This window comes from Lipotes vexillifer, unplaced genomic scaffold (assembly GCF_000442215.2).
Source record: "Lipotes vexillifer unplaced genomic scaffold, Lipotes_vexillifer_v1.1 scaffold46, whole genome shotgun sequence".
Taxonomy (NCBI): Eukaryota; Metazoa; Chordata; class Mammalia; order Artiodactyla; family Lipotidae; genus Lipotes; species Lipotes vexillifer.
This window is the reverse complement of record NW_006799818.1, coordinates 1,549,213-1,570,039: the sequence shown is the minus strand read 5'-3', so window position 1 is coordinate 1,570,039 and position 20,827 is coordinate 1,549,213. Positions and strand designations below refer to the sequence as shown.

The window sequence follows — 20,827 nt, the reverse complement described above, 5'->3', positions numbered from 1 at the left end:
CTGGTCCAGGAAGATCCCACGTGCCGCGGGGCAGCTGGGCCCGTGAGCTGTGGTTGCTGGGCCTGCGCGTCTGGAGCCTGTGCTCCACGACGGGAGAGGCCGCAACAGTGAGAGGCCCGCGTACTGCAAAAAAAAACACAAAAACAAAAAACCAAACAAACAAACAAAAATCAACTACAAGAAAAAAACTGCAAAAAACACAAACGCATGGAGGCTAAACAAAATGCTATGAAACAACCAATGGATCACCAAGGAAACCAAAGAGAAAATCAAAAAACATCTAGAGACAAGTGAAAATGAAAACATGATGCTCCAAAACCTTTGAGATGCAGCAAAGGCAGTTCTAAGACGGAAGTTTATAGCAATACAATCTTACCTTCAAAAACAAGAAAAATCTCAAATAAACAACCTAAACTTACACCTGAAGCAACAAGAGAAAGAAGAGCAAAACCCAAAGTTAGTAGAAGGAAAGAAATCATAAAGATCAGAGCAGAAATAAATGACATAGAGACTAAGAAAACAATAGAAAAGATCAATGAAACTAAAAGCTGGTTCTTTGAAAGAATAAACAAAATTGATAAACTTTTAGCTAGACTCATCAAGAAAAAAAGGGAGCGGGCCAAAATCAATAAAAGTAGAAATGAAAAAGGGGAAGTTACAACAAACACCACAGAGATACAAAGGACCATAAGAGACTACTATAGGCAACTATATGCCAATAAAATGGACAACATAGAAGAAATGGACAAATTCTTAGAAAGGTACAATCTCCCAAGATTGAACCAGGAAGAAACAGAATATAAGAACAGACCAATTATAAGTACTGACATTGAATCTGTGATTAAAAAACTCCCAGCAAATAAAAGTCAAGGACCAGATGGCTTCACAGGAGAATTCTACCAAATGTTTAGAGAAGAGTTAACATCTACCCTTCTGAAACTATTTCAAAAGACTGCAGAGGAAGGAACACTTCTGAACTCATTCTATGAGGCCACCATCACCCTGATACCAAAATCAGACAAAAATATCATAAAAAAAGAGAATTACAGGCCAATATCACTGATGAACATAGATGCAAAAATCCTCAACAAAATACTAGCAAACCAAATCTGACAATACATTAAAAGGATCAAATGGGATTTATCCCGGGGATGTAAGAATCCTTCAATATCTGCAAATCAATCAGTGTGACACATCACATTAACACACTGAAGAACAAAAATCATATGATCATCTCAGTAGACGCAGAAAAAGCTTTTGATAAAATTCAACATCGCTTTGTGATAAAAACTCTCCTGAAAGTGGGTGTAGACGGAACCTACCTCAATATAATAAAGGCTATATATGACAAACCCACAGCTGAAGTCATACTCAAAAGTGAAAAGCTGAAAGCATTTCCTCTAAGAACAGGACCAAGACAAGGATGTCCACTCACCACTTTTATTCAACATAGATTTGGAAATCCTAGCCACAGCAATTAGAGAAGAAAAAGAAACAAAAGGGATCCAAATTGGCAAAAAAGAAGTAAAACTGTCACTGTTTGCAGATGACACAATACTATACATAGAAAATCCTGAAGTTGCTACCAGAAAACTACTAGAGCTCATCAATAAATTTGGTAAAGTTACAGCATACAAAATTGATATACAGAAATCTGTTGCATTTTTATACACTAACAATGAAAGATCAGAAAGGGAAATTAAGGGAAGAATCCCATTTACCATCACATCAAAAAGGATAAAATACCTAGGAATAAATCTACCTAAGGAGACAAAAGACCCATACTCCAAAAACTGTAAGATGCTGATGAAAGATATCGAACATGACACAAACAGATGGAAAGATATACTGTGTTCTTAGATTGGAAGAATCAATATTGTCTAAATGACTATACTACCCAAGGCAATCTACAGATTCAATAAAATCCCTATCAAAATACCAATGACATTTTTCACAGAACTAGAATAATTTTAAATTTTGTATGGAAACATAAAAGACCCTAAACAGTCAAAACAATCCTGAGAAAGAATGAAGCTAGAGGAATCATACCTCTTGACTTCAGACTATACTACAAAGCTACAGTAATCAAAACAGTATGGTACTGGCACAAAGACAGATTTCTAGATCAATGGAACAGGATAGAAAGCCCAGAAAAAACCCCCATGTACCTATGGTCAATTAATCTACAACAAAGGAGGCAAGAATATACAATGGAGGAAAGACATCCTCTTCAATAAATGGTGCTGGGAAAACTCACAGCTACATGTAAAAGAATTAAATTAGAACATTCTCTAACACCATACACAAAAAAATAAACTCAAAATGGATTAAAGACCTAAATGTAAGGCCAGATACTATAAAATTCCTAAAGGAAAACATAGGCAGGACAGTCTTTGGCATAAATTGCAGCAATATTTTTTTTTTTTTTGGATCTGTCTCCTACAGTAATAGAAATAAATACAAAAATAAATAAATGGGACCTAATTGAACTTAAAAGCTTTTGCACAGCAAAGGAAACCATAAACAAAATGAAAAGACAACCTACAGAATAGGAGAAAATATTTACAAATGATGTGACTGACAAGGGATTAATCTCCAAAATATACAAACAGCTCATGAAGCTCAATATCAAAAAAAACAAACAACCCAATCAAAAAATGGGTAGAAGATCTAAATAGACATTTCTCCAAAGAAGACATACAGGTGGCCAAAAGGCACATGAAAAGATGCTCAACATCTTTAATTATTCAAGAAATGCAAATAAAAACTACAATGAGGTATCACCTCACATCAGTCAGAATAGCCATCATCAAAAAGTCTACAAATGATAAATGCTGGAGAGGGTGTGGAGAAAAGGGAACCCTCTTACACTGTTGGTGGGAATGTAAATTGAGGAAGCCACTGTGAAGAACAGTATGGAAGTTCCTTCAAAATCTAAAAATAGAGCTACCATATGATCCTGCAATCCCACTCCAGGGCATGTATCTGGAGATAGCCGTAATTTGAATAGATACACGCACCCCAAAGTCCATTGTAGCACTATTTACAATAGTCAAGACATGGAAGCAACCTAAATGTCCATCGACAGATGAATGGATAAAGAAAATGTGGTATTTATATACAATGGAATATTACTCAGCCATAAAAAAGAATGAAATTTTGCCACTTGCAGGAACATGGATGGATTTGGAGGGCATTAGGTTAAGTGAAATAAGTCAGGGAAAGATAAATTCTGTATGATATCACTTATATGTGGAATCTAAAAAATACAACATAACAGTGAATATAACAAAAAGCAGCAGACTCACAGGTATAGAGAACAAAATAGTGGTTACCACTATAGTGGGGAGTGGGATGCTGGGCAATACAGGGGTGGGGGGAGTAGGAGGTACAAGCTACTGGGTTTAAGATAGGCTCAAGGATGTATTGTACAACACGGGGAATACAGCCAATAATTTTGTAATAACTATAAGTGGAAGTACCTTGAAAAATTGTATAAAAATTTTTTTAATAAAAAAAAATTAGTGATCCATGGAATACTGGATGTGGCAGACACCACAGAAATCATTAATTTCAATTCCTTTCTCTCTAGCCTTTAATGTTTTACTCGCTTATTTTCTCACTGATGAGAAAAGGGAGCCCAGACAGGGTGATTCTCCCAAATCCACAGAGCCAGTTAGGGACACAGCTTGATTGACAGCCTAAGTCTTCTGTCTCCTGACACAGCTTTTTTTTTTTTTAAAGGTGGCTTATCACTGCCCACAACAGTTTATGGGTATAACTTGAAAAGGCCAATTAAATTCTGAGTTGGAACTAAGTTAAGATATAATTTCAGCATTTCATCAAGGGTTTCAAATGAAATAATGAGAAAATAAATTTTAATCTCTCAGCTCTCATAAAATTAGGACCAATGTTGTAGAATGGGGGCTATTCTGAATCCTTCCTAACTCTGACATATGTTATAGACTACACTTCAGGGTATACTTCACAGAGTTGAGGGGATCAAGTGTTTAAGGGGACAACAGATTATAACCAATATGTTTGGGCTGTTGCTTTCAAAATGGCTGTTGTGGAAGAGACTGAAAATACTCATGAATATTGATGAGCTCCCTATATTTCGCAGTCTTCTATTTGACTAGTTCTGGTCAATAAAATGTGAGTGAAAATTTTGGCTCTCACTTCTAGGCCTGGGTGATAGTGTATTCTGTGTATCCTGCTCAGGCCCTCTCTCTACATCCCCATCCCCCAACCCCCATCCATGTGGTGGGAAGCAAAGAATTCTAAGACAGTGGGTAAAAATACAAAAAGGAGCCAGGTAACAGTCATGGGTAAGAGAAGAGCCACCCAGTAAAACTGCCCAGCTCCAGTGGATTTCATGTGAAGGACAAGTTCTGTGATTGTGCTCTCCAGGTTGAGGAGTGTTTGTTACAGTAGCTCGTATTAATTACCTAAACACAGCCAACTGTCTTTTAAATTTTAGTTATGTATTCATTTGACTATGATGGCCTAGGAATTAATATGAAGTGGTGGCTTTAGAGGACACCAGAAAATTTCTCTAATATAATTCTCTTTTGTCATATTAAATGTAGATTTCCAGACTATTGTGTAGTTTGTAATGTAATATTGCACATCTAAAGTTTAAATCCACAGTTTTTTTCCTCAATAGCTATTATTCTCAAATAGACTGCACAGTCCCTGAGGTTGTATGATATAGTTTCTCTAGTCATTCAAATACAGATATTTAAACCTTTGTGTCTTCCTTCCAGAGGCTGATGACTTTATAATGACTCCTTGTATTTGTTTGCACACAGACTAAACTGCTGTAACAGAGTCCTCTTCTTCACCCCCAAATGCTCTGATTCAAACAAGTTAGGAGTTTATTTCTCTCACATTAAATAGTCCAGAATAGGCCCAGAGTGAGGTCGCCCAGGGGCCCAGGCTCTATCCATCTTGTTACTTTTCCATTCCAGGCGGATTCTAGCTCATCAGCATCACATCTGTATGTCTGAGTCTGCACCATGGAGTGCAAGCAATCTCCTTCCTAAACTACATGACCCAGAAATTGTATATATGGCTTCTGTTCACATTCTATTTGCTGAAAAATAGTCACATGTCCACCCCTGGCTGGAAAATATGTCTCAAGCCGAATAGCCATGTGCCCAGACAAAACTCAGAAATTCTTTTATAAAAAGGAAGAAGAGGAGAAGCGACATGGGAAAACAGCAGTTTTTACCTAACCACATTGGGACCTTTGGCCATGTTTCAGTATCAGAAGGGATCTGTTTGCCATATTTTGTACTGTTCTATAGTAAATACCCTTACAAATGAGAAGCATTGACGTTCCCTGAAATTAATAATCAATACCTTTATCATACAGCAATCTTATATTTTTTTCCCATTATTAAGGAATGAAGACATGGAAAATATACTTTCCTGTGATAGTGTTAAAAGTGTCATTCTGGGCTTCCCTGGTGGCGCAGTGGTTGAGAGTCCGCCTGCCGATGCAGGGGACACGGGTTCGTGCCCCGGTCCGGGAAGATCCCACATGCCGCGGAGCGGCTGGGTCCGTGAGCCATGGCCGCTGAGCCTGTGCGCCTGGAGCCTGTGCTCCACAACGGGAGAGGCTACAACAGTGAGAAGGCCACATATCGCAAAAAAAAAAAAAAAAAGTGTCATTCTGTGAGCCTCCACTGTATTTTCCCTCGGATTTAAGCAGTTCTCGAAGCAGGAGACTAGCTAAAATATTTCTTACTAATCAATCAGGATGGGTGCCAGCTGTAAACAGATGGCACACCCATATAGACACCTACCAGCTGAGTGTTAGCCCTGTCTAGGATGGGGAAAGCTCAACAGGAGTTTGTTTAGAGTGAAGTGAAGAGCCTCATAGAAATAATTTATCCTCAGGGAAGTGAGAGTCGAGATTCAAAAGTTTGGCTTGGAAGAAGGGAGACTGTGCATTGTCTGTCACTCAGAATGTTGTCATGAGTTCAAATTTTAAGTCCTAAGTCAAGGGGTCTGCAATAACAGGGCAAAATACTATATAGATAGCAACTATATTATATGGCATCATTATATATATATATATATATTTTTTTTTTTCCCTCCTCCCCAATAAAAATAAAAGTCTTTGTGGGATGTGGGAACACAAGATGTCAATAACATGGTAGTTGATGCAATGGAAAGATTCCATGCTGGAGTCTTTGGCAGTAACAAGAGACAGAGCTCTTCAGTCAGATGACAATGTCCTCAGTGTCTGGCTCAACACTCTGAGAGCTGTATCACTGGGGACATGGCTGTGCCTTTGTGGGTGTTAGCAGCAGTAGCCCCCTCTGTGATCATAGAAGCATAGCTGCTGCATAAGGAACCGGCATTAACAGAAGTCTTTGCAGAAAAGTGGAGCCAGAGAGAATTCTTGAGTGGTCAAGAGTACTGAACTTGGTTTGACATGGGACATGTGTGAGGTCCCTATAGGACTCTCAGAAATATTTGAGAGGAAGTTGAGGGGATCAGGAATTTGTTCCTACATGATGGATGGGAGTGAAGACAGGGAGACCGTTTATTGACACTTACTGTGACATTTTCTCTACCATCTCTCCCTGTTTTATAAATAGGGACCTCACAGCTAATGTTCTTGATCTATTTGATCTAGGGCTTGAGGCCTTATATGGTAGGGCTCCAAACCTTGCTACCCTACCACCCTTGGCCTTTGTTACTGATTTGCTTGGACTCGCAGAAGAGGGAAGGGCTCCAGCCTAGCACACTTTCTATTCGAGGAACAAATGATCCCGAGGCTGAAATTAAATGATCTTCTTTACTAAAGTATCCTCCCATTTCATTGAATTCCATTGTTTCTTTTGTTGTCTTGGCCACTCTTTGAGTACCATTTTGCTGGCTCTGATTCAAGGCTCTAGTGACAGAATGAGGACCACACTATTAAGCAAGTCTCCCTTATTCTAGCCTTTTGTCACAATTTTCTATGCTAATTATGTCTCCTTATCATTAGTCTTGCATCTTAACTTTAACCTCTTAATTTTAATTTGGCAAAATACCTTACCAGAGGAAAGAATGTAAAAGTCACTTTATAAAATGACTTAAGAAATGGTTTAGTATGGGCTTCCCTGGTGGTGCAGTGGTTGAGAGTCCGCCTGCCGATGCAGGGGACACGGGTTCGTGCCCCGGGCCGGGAAGATCCCACATGCCGCGGAGCGGCTGGGCCCGTGAGCCATGGCCGCTGAGCCTGTGCATCCGGAGCCTGTGTTCCGCGACAGGGGAGGCCACAACAGTGAGAGGCCCGTGTACCGCAAAAAAAAAAAGAAATGGTTTAGTATTGGATTAGTTGGGATGTATCAAAAGTATTTTAACAAGTGTGTTTTGTGGTAGAAGGATTAAGGACAATGGCATAAACTCAGCTCATGGTCCCCAAACAGAAAAAAATTTGAGTGCTGTGATGAACTGGGGGCCATACCAAGCCCTGAAGGTACAATGGTGAGTAAAACAGATGTAAATTCTCATGTTGTTTACTAGGTCTCTTGTTTCATGTTAGAAATGCAAATGCACTTCCAAATTTAAACTTCTTTGTTTGGAATTCTAGATTCCTACAATTAGGCCACAAACTACCTTGAGAAGCGAATTTTCTTCTTGTTAGTTTGAGACAACCCAACTGGCTCTTTGAAGAACTGTCCCAACTACCAACCTTGATCCAGGTTGTTCTATTCTCTTGGAATTCCTGTCTTGCTACTTTCCCTGAGGAAGGTCTCTCCATCTTTAAAACCTAGCTCAATGATGCATCTTCCTAAAGCCTTTGCAAATATTTGCAAATAGATGTGGTCTCCTCATTTGAACTCCTTCAGCATTTGTATCATGATTAAATCCTAAACCATAGTTATTCTGACTTAACTCCCTTAAATTACCATTAGCCCGCACATTGCCACTGGGTGAATTAGAAAAAAGTACCCCTTCCTCAAGATACTTTACTTTCATCTATTAGAAAATTGTTGTTACATGTTAGAATAAAAAAAAATACAGCCATCTGTGGAAAAAGTTACCACTATACAAATCTACTATATCTAAGACATGTAAGAAGTCCCCTAGATAGCATTGGCCTTTAGATGGTCACTCTGGTTTTACTTACTAGGTTGTGATTCGCCATTGGTCATGGTCAGTGGTGTGTTGGTAAATTTTGAATAGCTGGCTCTCTGGGAAAATCAACCAATCAACCAACCAACCAACCAACCAACTAACCAACCAAACAACCCTGATTTGTAGTGTTCGCTGATGTCAAACTACCAAGATGACATCAACTGGCTTGCAAAATCCGTGCAAATTTAAAAATGGGCTCTCATGAGCTAGTAAGAGCTGACTCCTGAACATCATGGGTTGGGCTTTGTTCATTCATTTTTGCTATCTACAGAACTCAATAAATATTGAAGAAGCCCTAAGTAACATAAATATGAAACTTACAGGTATTGTACATTAAAAAATTAGGAACATTCTTTGTTTTTTTTGTTTGTTTGTTTGTTTTTTCGGTACGCGGGCCTCTCACTGTCGTGGCCTCTCCCGCTGCGGAGCACAGGCTTGGGACGCGCAGGCTCAGTGGCCATGGCTCATGGGCCCAGCCGCTCCGCGGCACATGGGATCCTCCCGGACCGGGGCACGAACCCGCGTCCCCTGCATCGGCAGGCGGACTCTCAACCACTGCGCCACCAGGGAAGCCCCAGGAACGTTCTTGGTATTGCTACCAAGGGCAACAGCACTTGCCAGTGTAACTATTTCTTTAATATTTGAGCATTGGGGCAACATATCTTTTTTATGACACACTTCTGAGGCTGAAGTACAGAAGTTCCTGAGAATATAGCAATTCATTAGCTTGCCTAAGGTAAAATTAATACCTATAAATAATCTTTCAGGGAAATGCAACGTGCCAAGTACAGTAAAATCTTAAGGCTGCTTTGTTAGTACTTCCATGGTCCTGGGTTTCTATTTTCTCAAAGCTTTGCCTAAACAATTTATATTTTAGCTACTTTAGTGGATAAAGCTATAAATATTTTCCTGGCATATTAATGCTTATACAAGTAAGGTCCTCTTTGTGGTTAATTAGTTTGCATGCTGAGATGAAAGGTGGGTGATAGGCAAGGCTCGTTAAGTGTCAAATACCTAACTTCTGTAAGATGGTTTATGTTTATTTTATAAAGGCCAATGTTTTAGTCTTTGCATGAGTGAATCAATTATGACTACTCACATTAGTTGAAAATACTGGTAACTCATATCTAGTTATCTCAAACTGGTGTTGTATCCATATACTTCACAATCTAATAACAGATAAGTGAAGAATAATAAATATTTTTGACCAACTTTTTATAGTTGCATATATTTTACCATTAGAAGATAATATCTAAGCTTGGCATAATTTTCAAAAAGTTTAAATAATTCTGAAATATTATACTGTGAATATTTATTTATACCATGTATTTTCTATAGCTGCTGCAACAAATTACCATGAAGTTAATGATTTAACATAAATTCATTACGTTACAGTTCTGTAGGTCAGAAATCGGACAGTGGTCTCCTTTGGCCAAAATAAAGGTCTTGGCAGGGCTGGTTCCTTTCGGAGCCTTTAGGGAAGAAACTGCTCCCTCACCTTTTCCAGCTTCTAGAGGCTGCCTGTACTCCTTGGATTGTGACCCGCTTCTTTCATCTTCAAAATCAGCCACAGCTGGTTGTTTTCTCCCATCACATGGCTCTGACTTCTACCTCTCCACTTTTAAGAACCCTTGTGATTACACTGGACCCACCTGGATAAGCTGGGATAATCTCACCTTAAGGTCAGCTGATCAGCAACCTTAACTGCATCTGCAAGCTTTAATTCCCCTTTACCTCGTGCCCTAACATATTCACAGGTCTGGGAATCAGGATATGGATATCTTTGAGTGGGGAGGGGGGCATTATTCTACCTACTACATAATCACATGACAAAAATACATTTACATTTTTACACTTAACTTCTGAGCAAACTAAGTTTCAAAGGGGTTAAATAGCTTTCCCAGGACCTCTGGGCCAATGCCATTTTCTGAGCAAAGTAAAGGAACTTGCATAAACTGTTTTCCCCCAAATTGTCATCTCGCTGAAAACTTCAATTTTGTTTTGAGTGTGCTGCTTTTGCTTTTTGTACTTTTGAAGAAATCCTCTGCTATTTAAAGGATTGCACGTTTTGTGCCTTTTCTGTTTCAAGAGTGTCTAGTGAGCAAAATGATTCAACAGGGATTGAGTAAGCGACTCACCTAGAGCAACAGAACAGACAATATGGCAAAAAGAAAAAAAAAAATTCTAGTCTTTAAGCCAAAAGTCCTCATGTTTTTAAAGACCTACAGGCTTAATCAAGATATTAAACTTCAATGTGGTTGAAAATACAGTTTGCTGGCAACTGGTACAATACCCTTTCCAGAGAGGTACAGTGATTATGACCATTCTGAAGAGGAGGAAACTGAAGCTTAGAGGAGTCAAATGCTTGCCATGTAGCCATTTGGCTGGTCTTTGCTTTGACCCTGCGTGTCCCTGGGTCTGTATGGATCACTCTGGATTCAAGTTTTTCCAAGACACTGTGCCCTAGTTCTGCACTCTGATATCTTTCGCCATCTCCAAAAGGTTCGATTTGCAAAACATTTCACCTGCCTGCTTTCTGGTTTGGAAAAGGGCTTGATCTTTACTCTGATTTTAATTCTGAGACAATGAAAATGCAGAGAAATTAGTTATTTGCTCAATGCAGTAACTTAGCAATAGGACTGGAATAAGAGTAGTATTCTAAATTCCCAAGAATAGAAACAAACGTTATCCTATCACCCAACTTCTAGCAAATGCAAGAAATGCACAGAACTTCTTTCAAAGTAAAATGATAATGCATAAACTTTGAGAACAGCATAAGATACCTGAAAAAATTTAAAAAGCTTTTCTTGGTATAAGACATGTCAAGAGCCAACTGTGAATAATGAACAACTGTGTCAATCTCAGAGTGCACACTCCCCTTGGCTGTCTCCTTCCAGAATTAGCATTTCTACCTAGACTAATTTGGTTCTTGCTCTTTAGTTGCCTAATTTTGTATATGAGGCGTACACAGCAATATTTCCTTATCTCCTTCAATTTTCAAAACCCCATCCATACTGTCAAATGCAACGTGTTACTTCCATTGGATGTCTTTGCCATACTAGGAAATTCTCCTGAATTCTCAAATTGTGTTTTCTCTGTATCTCTTGACACATCACACATTCAGCTGCATAATGTGTTTGTGTACATTTTAATGTCTCTATTAAATTAAAAGTCCATCTGTTTTCATTTATTTTTATCTTCTAATGACCCCAGTAGAAGATAATCTTCTAAGGACTCTTTTATATGTGATATAGTGCATCACACATAAAAGGTGCTGAACATTTGGTCAATGAGTAAGTGAATGGGTATAGTGGACAGTTGTAGTGCCAACCAAAAATATCAGTTTATCTTGTTTTTCTTTTCTAGCTATTTTTATTTTTCCTTCTAATATAGTACCTTGAACATAGCAGATGCTCAATGTGTTTACTGCTATAATTGTTTAAAACACTAAACATCCTTTTAAAAATAACAAAGGCTCATGTAAAGTAATAAATTAGAAAATATATTGTTTCTTATAAAAGATATGTTTTGGGAATTATTAGCTACAAATGAGTTGACTCTGATAGGCTAAAATGCATTTTTTAGTGACATAGAAAACTCTGATAGTAAATTTATATAGATTTTGCACTTCAACATACCTTGATTTGGTCCCTTGTCATTTACTATCTTTGTGAATCTGGGCAAATCAGTTAACCTCTCTGAAACTCAAATTCACCATCTGTAAAATAGGAGTACTAACATTAACTCACAGGAAAGTTACATTAAATGGAAACTTTATACAAATGCCTTACTCACAATAAATAAAATGTATTATTTCCTTCCTTCCCACCCTTTTTTATTAAAAACTTTTTTCCTAAAAATTAAATCTAAGTAAAATGCATGATATCTTCATTTTGACCAAACAAAATTAAAATTGCCACATTTGAAATTTAATATGCACAACGTAATCCAAACTGAGATGTTCTGCAAAGCGTTTAAGAAATATCTAGTATAATTTGGTGTATTGGACATCTGTGTCTTTTCCTTTCTCTTCTAGGAGTGGTGTTTTTCTTCTTTGGGGAAACTGCTCTTCTCCTACTCTGTAGGGGATCAATGATCATAATTTCTACAACCTTCTCACTTCCCCATGGCCTACTCACATGGGTAGGCATGTTTCCAAAATGGGCTAATTGGTTTTTCTCCAGGATTTGTCAAAGGTACTGCAGTTAGAGGCTGTGCTTCCCCTGGGAAGGAAGCAGAGAATCTTTGACCCTGTCATGGTTGACCAGCATGGCTTCCTTTTGGAGAAAGTCGACTGGCAATCATAAAGTAGACCACATGGAAAGAAGGCCCCGTTACTCTTACTTGCCCCAAATTCAGTTATGGGGATCAACACAATCTCCGGTTTTGGCTAAACTAGTATGAGTTTGATTGTAACCAAAGTCAAATATAAGCAGTGAATCACCTAGAATTAGCTGTATCCTGCTCCCTCCTCCCTGATCCACCTCTAAACGTTAGCATCTGACCCCCAGGTAAATCATGGTGCCTACCAGGTGGAGCATTTAGGTCTGATCACTGTATAATTTACTGGTTTCTGTTTCACAGTCATAGACTGTATCCTTAACTTTTGTCAGTGTTTGGCAAATGCTAGGGTTTTGTATGGAGGGAGACCAATGGAAGAGTGTGGCCGGATCAGTTCATCCCTTTAGCATTTTCAGGGGTAAAAGAACCCAAACAGACCCCTCTAGAGTACATGCTCTGTTCTCGCAGAACCACTTCGAGTAGTCAGTGGGAAGTCCGCCAAATCCCTTTGCCCTACGTTAAGCTGTGTTTATAAAAGCCACCCCATAAATCTGACATCTGGTCTGTTGTGGGGTGGGGGAAGCTTCTGACCCAAATTCTCTGCCCTGAATTCCTTGAATCTAAGTAGACTGAGATACCAAAGTGAATAGCTTCTAAAATAAATCAACACAGCTTAAACCCAGGGGAATTCTATTTCTCTCTCTTTTTTTTTTTTTTTTTTTTTTGCGGTATGCAGGCCTCTCACTGTTGTGGCCTCTCCCATCGCGGAGCACAGGCTCCGGACGCACAGGCTCAGCGGCCATGGCTCACGGGCCCAGCCGCTCCGCGGCATGTGGGATCCTCCCAGACCGGGTCACGAACCCGTGTCCAGTGCATTGGCAGGCGAACTCTCAACCACTGTGCCACCAGGGAAGCCCCTCTATTTCTCTTTTTGGTCAACTTTTCCATCATTCCCTCCCTTCCATCTTTTCTCCCATACTTCCTCTTTTCTTCCAAATGACATTTTAAAAATGGTTCTTAAAATGTACTGTTTTCACATTATAGAAATATTTAAAATTCAGGAAAAAAGGGAAATAAGAATCACCTGTAATATCACCAATCAGAGATATTCCCTATTATTTTTTCGCATATATTCTTCCAACTCTTTTCCTATGCAACAGTATTTTAACAAGACTGAAATTATTATGCATACTCTGCACTATGGCCTTTTCATATTTTCTTTGAACAAATCTAAACATTTTCTGCTGTTTAGTTTTTTTCTTTGATATCATGGATAAAGCTGCTGTGACCATCTTGCCATTACGTCTTTGACGACATACTGTAGGGAACATAGAGCTTGGATAGCATGTGTGTTGAAGGATTAACACCAAGGTAATCGATAATCCAGGTACTTGACCCCATTTTTGTCTTCTGGATGTAGAGTAAACTTTCAGGATGCATTATAATTTGAGATGATCAAGTCAGAAATGACAGCAAGTGTACTTACAGAAGTGGAATCAGATGTTAATATGCCTGATAGACCTGAAAAAATTGTTAGTTTTGGCTAGAAAGGAAATCCAGAAGTATAAAAATCAGTCACAATGGCTGAACTTCGTCTTTCTTCACTGCCTAGGATGAGAGCTCAACCTTGTTTCCAGCAAGAGCCAATGCTCATTCTTCTGCCAGACTTCACTTGCACAACCTAGAGGATCTGCTTTGTCAAACAAAATAGAAGCAGTTTGGCTATGAGGATGAAAACGCTAGTGGAGTTTCTCACTGTTTTAGAGGAAATGCAAAAAAAAAAAAAAAAAGGAGTTGAAATTAAGACAACACTGTTAAAGAAAAAATTAGAATGCAATAAACATGTGCCACTTGGACACCAGTCACATGTGGCACCTCTCTTCACCTGATCAACCAAAAGTCAAGTCCCTCAGTCCAGGCACAGCACAAAAACAGTTTTGGCTCCCGCCTAAGTCATCTGATTATGCCTGCAATTCCCTATAGCATTTGGCCACCTTTTTTTCTTAACTTTTTAAAACAAATCAGATCAGAACTCTGTGGTATCTTTGCAAGAATGGGGTGGTGAAAACAAGAAAATATTGGTCAAATAGTTTCTATCATTCTTTTTTTTTAAAATAAATTTATTTATTTTGTTTTTGGCTGCGTTGGGTCTTTGTTGCTGTGCACGGGCTTTCTCCAGTTGCAGCAAGTTGGGGCTATTCTCTGTTGCGGTGCGCGGGCTTCTCACTGCGGTGGCTTCTCTTGTTGCAGAGCATGGGCTCTAGGCGTACAGGCTTCAGTAGTTGTGGCGCACGGGCTTAGCTGCTCCGTGGCATGTGGGATCTTCCCAGACCAGGGCTTAACATTTTTAAAAAACATGTAAATGGACATTTTTCAAGAGGCAGGAAAACCAACACTCATATTTTGGATGTTCCTTCATTTTCATGTTTTTTTAGGAAATATAAGGATTTTGGACTCCTTTTGTAAAATATTAATCAAGTAATGAAATGAACTAAACTTGCAAACAGGACAGGAAAACAGAACATAAAAGCCTTAAGAGCTGAGTTGCTATCAGGGACTAGGCCTCCCCCTCCCAGAACTCTAGGTGAGTTAGAATTTTAGAAGCAAGTCCATTGGATGTGTAGAAGCCTCTCATTTCTATTCAGAAATGTGCTTTCCAAAGCTAGATGGCTGGCACAATAAGCTTAGTGAGTAATGGGTTCACAATTTCAATTTATTATCAAAATATTTCCATCAGATGACAAACCTGAAAAGACAAGGAGATGCCGAGCTACATAGATGCAGTTTTGCCCTTTTATCATGGTCACCTTCAGGGACAGATTTAATTTTGAAAATCCTGCTTGTAAACCACAACTCTTATGTATCTTTAGACCACTGTCCAATGGCAATTTTTAACCCAAAGTTTGTGCTTAAATCTTTTCATCAATATGATTTATAAGTTTAAAAAGTCTCAAATCTTCATCTGTACATCACTTTACAGATCTTGGTTCATAACTATTTATCTTGGTCTGAAGCTTCAATATTCAATGATTACCTATAATAACAATTACTTAGTCATAAGTGTAGTTAATAATTAAATATAAAAATTATTATTTACACATTACTACAAATCTCTTAAAAAGACCAAGTTTTGAGAGAGAGAGAACAATACATTGCTTAGAAAATTGCAGGAAGCCTCAAGAATCTCATTATCAGTCAAAGCAGGTACAACAAAAAACAGTTTTAGACACTCATTTTTGCCCTAGAGTGCTTAAAATACAATGCTCTCAGAATGAGTAACTGATGATTGGCAAAATTAGATTAAAACTACTTTAAGTCCCAAGGCCCCAATATGTATAAGAATTCTTTGGAAGAGTTTTGAAGGAGCATAAATTTTGCAAATAAAAGTAAAAATAAGTACATTGGCAACATGTTTTTAACTCTCACGTCACTGCTGTGCTTTTGGTGCCAACTGAATTCTTCCACCTCTTCTTTCTCCCTTTGATTAGAAATGCCGGTCTACATCAACAGAAAACATCAAACTGGCAGATCATATGAGAAACGGCAATGGATGGCAATATTCTCTTTAGAGATTAAGCATTATTTACACAGTGAGAAGTGATTGATTTGATAGACATTAGACCTCTCCTCCCTCCACATTTTTCCAGAGTAACCTAGCTTCATTTTTATTGCTCTCATCCCCGTGAACTACCTCCACGTAATCAGTGACCTCTCTGGTCCTTTTTCTCTCAGATAGAGTTCCCCATTTCTGTGAAGTGGGCAAGTCTAGCCAAGGATTGCACCACTGCTTCTGAAGATTACCAAACCCTGCATTTCTTTTCTGGGTTCATGTATGAGCTCTTGCGGCAATGAAAGGCTTCTGAAAACTCACGAGAGTTCTGCAAAGTCCCAATAATCCTGTGAAACAAACAAAAGTCACCATCAGCGTTTGATCCTCATGTCCATACCATGCAGGAGCTCTACAGAATTTTTTTTTTTATGTAGGCCAGCTGTGTGGGTTTGGAACTTTCAGTTTAAAAGGAAATTTAAAAAGAAAACAAACAGGGGCTTCCCCAGTGGCGCAGCGGTTGAGAGTCCGCCTGCCGATGCAGGGGACGCGGGTTCGTGCCCCGGTCCCGGAAGATCCCACGTGCCGCGGGGCGGCTGGGCCCGTGAGCCATGGCCGCTGAGCCTGCGCGTCCGGAGCCTGTGCTCCGCAACGGGAGAGGCCACAACAGTGAGAGGCACGCAAAAAAAAAAAAAAAGAAAACAAACAAAAAAACAACTGGTAGAATGAGCCCATTCCTTTTCATTAACAGAATATTTAAATGGAGAGGTAGCAAATAAAAGCAGATTTTGAAGACAGATGGCATGGTTTGAATCCTGGTTATGAGTTGTATTTATTTAGCTTCTCTGTGCCTCAGTTTCCTTTTCAGTAAAATGCATATAATAATATTACCTGCATCTTAGGCTTGGTATGGGGAGTCAATTTATAAACACTCTATATGTGTTTGTAAGAAAAGTGAATAATTCATATTTGGAATTGCAGTTATTTTAAGAAGAATTTGGTTAAAGAATAAAATTATGATTTCTTACTGTATCCTGAAAGGCCTCACACAATAACTTTCAATATAATAGACTTTAAATAGATATTTGATTTAATAGGGAAGATAACAATTATTTTCTTTTTTCCCAAAAGAACCCCATAGATATCAGAAAGTGGATTCAGCCTGAAAGGGTTGGCAACATGTCAATTTCCTCTTAACTCTAACCCCAGTAGGCAAAAACAACACTGTCCAGCCCATTGCTGGCACCAAGCAGCATTTGAGGGACAGACAGGTCAGTACAGTGATGCAGAGGTGATGTTTTCCCATCAACCCTGAACCAGCTCCTTCCCTTCTCTTCCCACTGGGACCATCCCATCTCAGCCACCTTGGGCTTCCTGAGATCTCCCTACATGGTAGATGTGTGGACATGTATACGTCCTAGCGTTTCTCTCCCCTCTGACCCCTTCTCCACACAGCAGTCAGAGTGAGCTTTAAAATTTAAATCAAGTTCAGTCATTCTCTTACTTAAAACCCTCCAGGGGCTTGAAGGATATTCAAACGCCTCTCCACGGTCTCCAGCGTCCTTATGGCTCCAGCCTACCTTCCAGGCCTCCTCATGGTCTGTCTCTCCTCCTGTTCCTCATGAAGCTCAAACTACACAGATTCACTTTCCATTATGCAAACTCGCCAAGCTCTTGACCTCTTCTGGAGCTGCTGTTCCTGCCAACCACACTGCCTGCAAAGTTACCCCCTAGTGCCTACACGGCTAACTCCTTCTCAGCCTTCATGCCCCTGCTTCAACACACCTCCTCAGAGGTCTTGGAATACAGTCCACGTGAGTCTCTCCCACCTGTGCTAGCCTGCCACAGCACTTATCACGATGTGCAATGATTTTTCTCTCCTTCTTTACTTCCCGACATACTCTCTACACTATAATCTCTATGAGGACAAAATACTGTGTATACCTTGTTCCACGCTGCACCACCAAAGACCAGCACAGTGCTTTGCTTGTTGCAGGACTCCGGAAATAATGAATGAGCCCGTCACCTGGCCATGGTGATTATATGCAGAGAGTAACAGGGCATTACGAAGAAAAATACTGCTCAGTGTTTTTGGTTTATTTGCTACTGTGGACCAACCAGAGAGAGGAAGAAAGCATTTCCTTTCCCTATCTCCATTCCACGTCGAATTTCTAAAAGTTCTCCTTCCTACTGTGTCACCCATCACTACATCAGCTATTTCTCAAACCCCCCTATCCTTCAGGGAGGAAAGCTTTTTTGGTTGTATGTTTTTGAGGACTCCTAGAGGAGTCTTAAAGATGGAAAGGAATCTCTCTGGTATGAAGGGCTGGGGGTTGAAGTTGGGGAGGGTAGAGCAGACGAATTTATGTCTATTCGTCCACTGGCTGGAGAGGGAGAAGACTGGCCTCCCCAAGACTGAAGAGGGGCCCAGTAAAGGCAGGTTATATGAATGACAAGGACGTGCCTGTCACTGAGAGCAGGGCCCCGAGAGGACTTCTGATAGGATGGTACGTGGCTGTCGAGGAGGCTGAACGTCCAGAGGGGCAGTTCTTGCCTCCCTTGACCGTGACCAATGGAAGGAAATGGAGCCACCCGACTTCAGATAGGGCGATCAGACTGCAAGGATGTCAGCACCCGTCGCAGGCTAGGAAAGGAGGTTATTCCCTAATTTCAAGGCTCATGAGATGCCTTTGGATTCCAGTATAACCCTAGAAAGGAGTACACTGAAAATGACTGAAATCAAATTTCTCACCTCTTGGCTTAGGGTGGGAGCCTAGAGTTTGAATTAATTTGATTAATAATAATAATAATGTGTCATTTCTTACACCTGCAAGTTCGAACAAGTTCACTTGATACATGGTCAAAGTGATCATATATGTAAGAATATAAAGATTTTAGGCATCGGGGATTTATATTAGCTCCTTTAAGGTTCTAGGCTCACAGACTCTGAGTTACAGAGGTGCTTTGATTCATTTAATCTGATCCTCTTCCTGCATTAGGAAGCCCTATACACTGGCTGAGGGACAGTATTCTGGTGGTCTGACTGTTCCTCTAGCTGGGGAGCAAGCTCCCTGATGGACAGGGTAAGCATTTGAGGGTCGTTGGCTGAAAGAGCTGCTTTTTTTTTGTTTTTTACTTTATTAACATTTTTTCAAGGGATTGTTGTCTTAGCTATCACCATATGGAGATAAGTACTTCAGTAAAAATGTCCAAACCCAAGACTTAATTCTACATTTCTCTTAAAAATATTAAAGAAATTAAAAAAAACACACAAACCTTAAAACAAGAAAGTCTTCACAAGACACCACTGGGATTTGGCCATGGAGCAACACCCAAACTAATGCACACTCAGCCCTCTGTCTCCATTCCAGCACCTCTCTTTCCATCCATAAACTTCCATTTAGATAATATGATTCTGAATAATTAGGTCAACAATGTACCAGGGCTTCACTTATTTTCCTAGGACTCTAATTAGTGTTTGGTTGTTTATAACATCAAATCTTTGGATGGATGACATAATCTATTTCAAAATGTGAATACATTATTAAAGTGAATCCCTTCACTAAGAGTGGGATCTTTTAAATGAATTTCATGCTGTATGAAAACTATGTAGTTTTTGTGTTGTGTTTATAATAACAGAATATAATAAAAGTTTTTATTGATTATTTCCTAAAGTAAGTTACTTGAAATTTTTACTTTAATATATAAAATATATACTGCTGCTGTTTTATCATACTACTGCTATTTATTCCCATGGCAAATAATCACTTGTATTGAAAATACCTAAGATATGTGGAGCTGAACATCATGTAACCAACAATGAACTTTATATCTGACTACTCCTGCTTGAATTTAACTGTTTTTTTTCTTTTTCATTACTGAATGAGCTTTTTACAATTAATGAGTTCTCTGACAATCTTTTGCTACGTCTCTTAAATAAACAACTAGGCTACAAGGTTAACCAGCTTCATTCATGAGTAAACTGTCCAATTTTTATCATTAACTGATGTTCAGGATTCTTTTAAAGTAAGGTCACATTGGTCTACACATGTTCCTCTATAAATTCATGAAGAAATAAATGCCGGAATAGATTGCCAGGTATGGGCTAAAGATTAATAAGTGCTAATAGAAATTCTACAAGGCCCACCAAAATCCACACCATTTATAAAATGTCAGAAACCAATGCTAATATTTAAGGTAAATGGAGGAAACATCAGTATTTCAAAGAGGGTTTAGCTTAGGCATGCTAAATCATAGAATAATACGGAACAAAATAGCCATATTACTTAAAAATGTCTAAATAAAACACTAGAAAGAATATTTTTTTAAAAGTATTAGATATTAAGCTGTGGAAAACATTTCTAGCATTATTAGTGGCGCAGGTTCTATAAAGTGTCCTTTATTCTGACTGGAAGATGATCTCAAGCAATATAGGTATCTAAATTAGCACCATACTATTTAGGTAGCAGACATTGATATCACTTTGTCTATTTGGACTTACTTTAAAAAATTATCAGGGACTTCCCTGGTGGCGCAGTGGGTAAGAATCTGCCTGCCAAGGCAGGAGACATGGGTTCGAACCCTAGTCCGGGAAGATCCAACATGCGGCAGAGCAACTAAGCCTGTGCGCCACAACTACTGAGCCTACACTCTAGAGCCCATGAGCCACAGCTACTGAGCCCTCATGACACAACTATGGAAGACTGCATGTGTAGAGCTCGTGCTCCACAACAAGAGAAGCCAGCATGATGAGAAGCCTGCCCACCGCAATGAAGAGCAGCCCGCGTACTGCAACGAAGAGCAGCCCCCACTCGCCGCAACTAGAGAAAGCCAGCACACAGCAACAAAGACTCAATGCAG

The 20,827-nt window shown here is 39.3% G+C and overlaps 1 protein-coding gene across 6 annotated transcripts in view; it reads right to left on the bottom strand.

The window, feature by feature from the left end:
• Nucleotides 1-14,776: 14,776 nt before the first annotated feature.
• MME (membrane metalloendopeptidase) overlaps nt 14,777-20,827 on the bottom strand; it is a 91,425-nt gene continuing 85,374 nt past the window's right edge. For all 6 annotated transcript variants that reach the window (XM_007471995.1, XM_007471994.1, XM_007471996.1 and 3 more), the window contains exon 23: nt 14,777-16,317. In XM_007471995.1, coding sequence (XP_007472057.1) covers nt 16,218-16,317 — 100 coding nt within the window. In that variant the 3' untranslated portion in view covers nt 14,777-16,217. The remainder of the gene's footprint in view (nt 16,318-20,827) is intronic.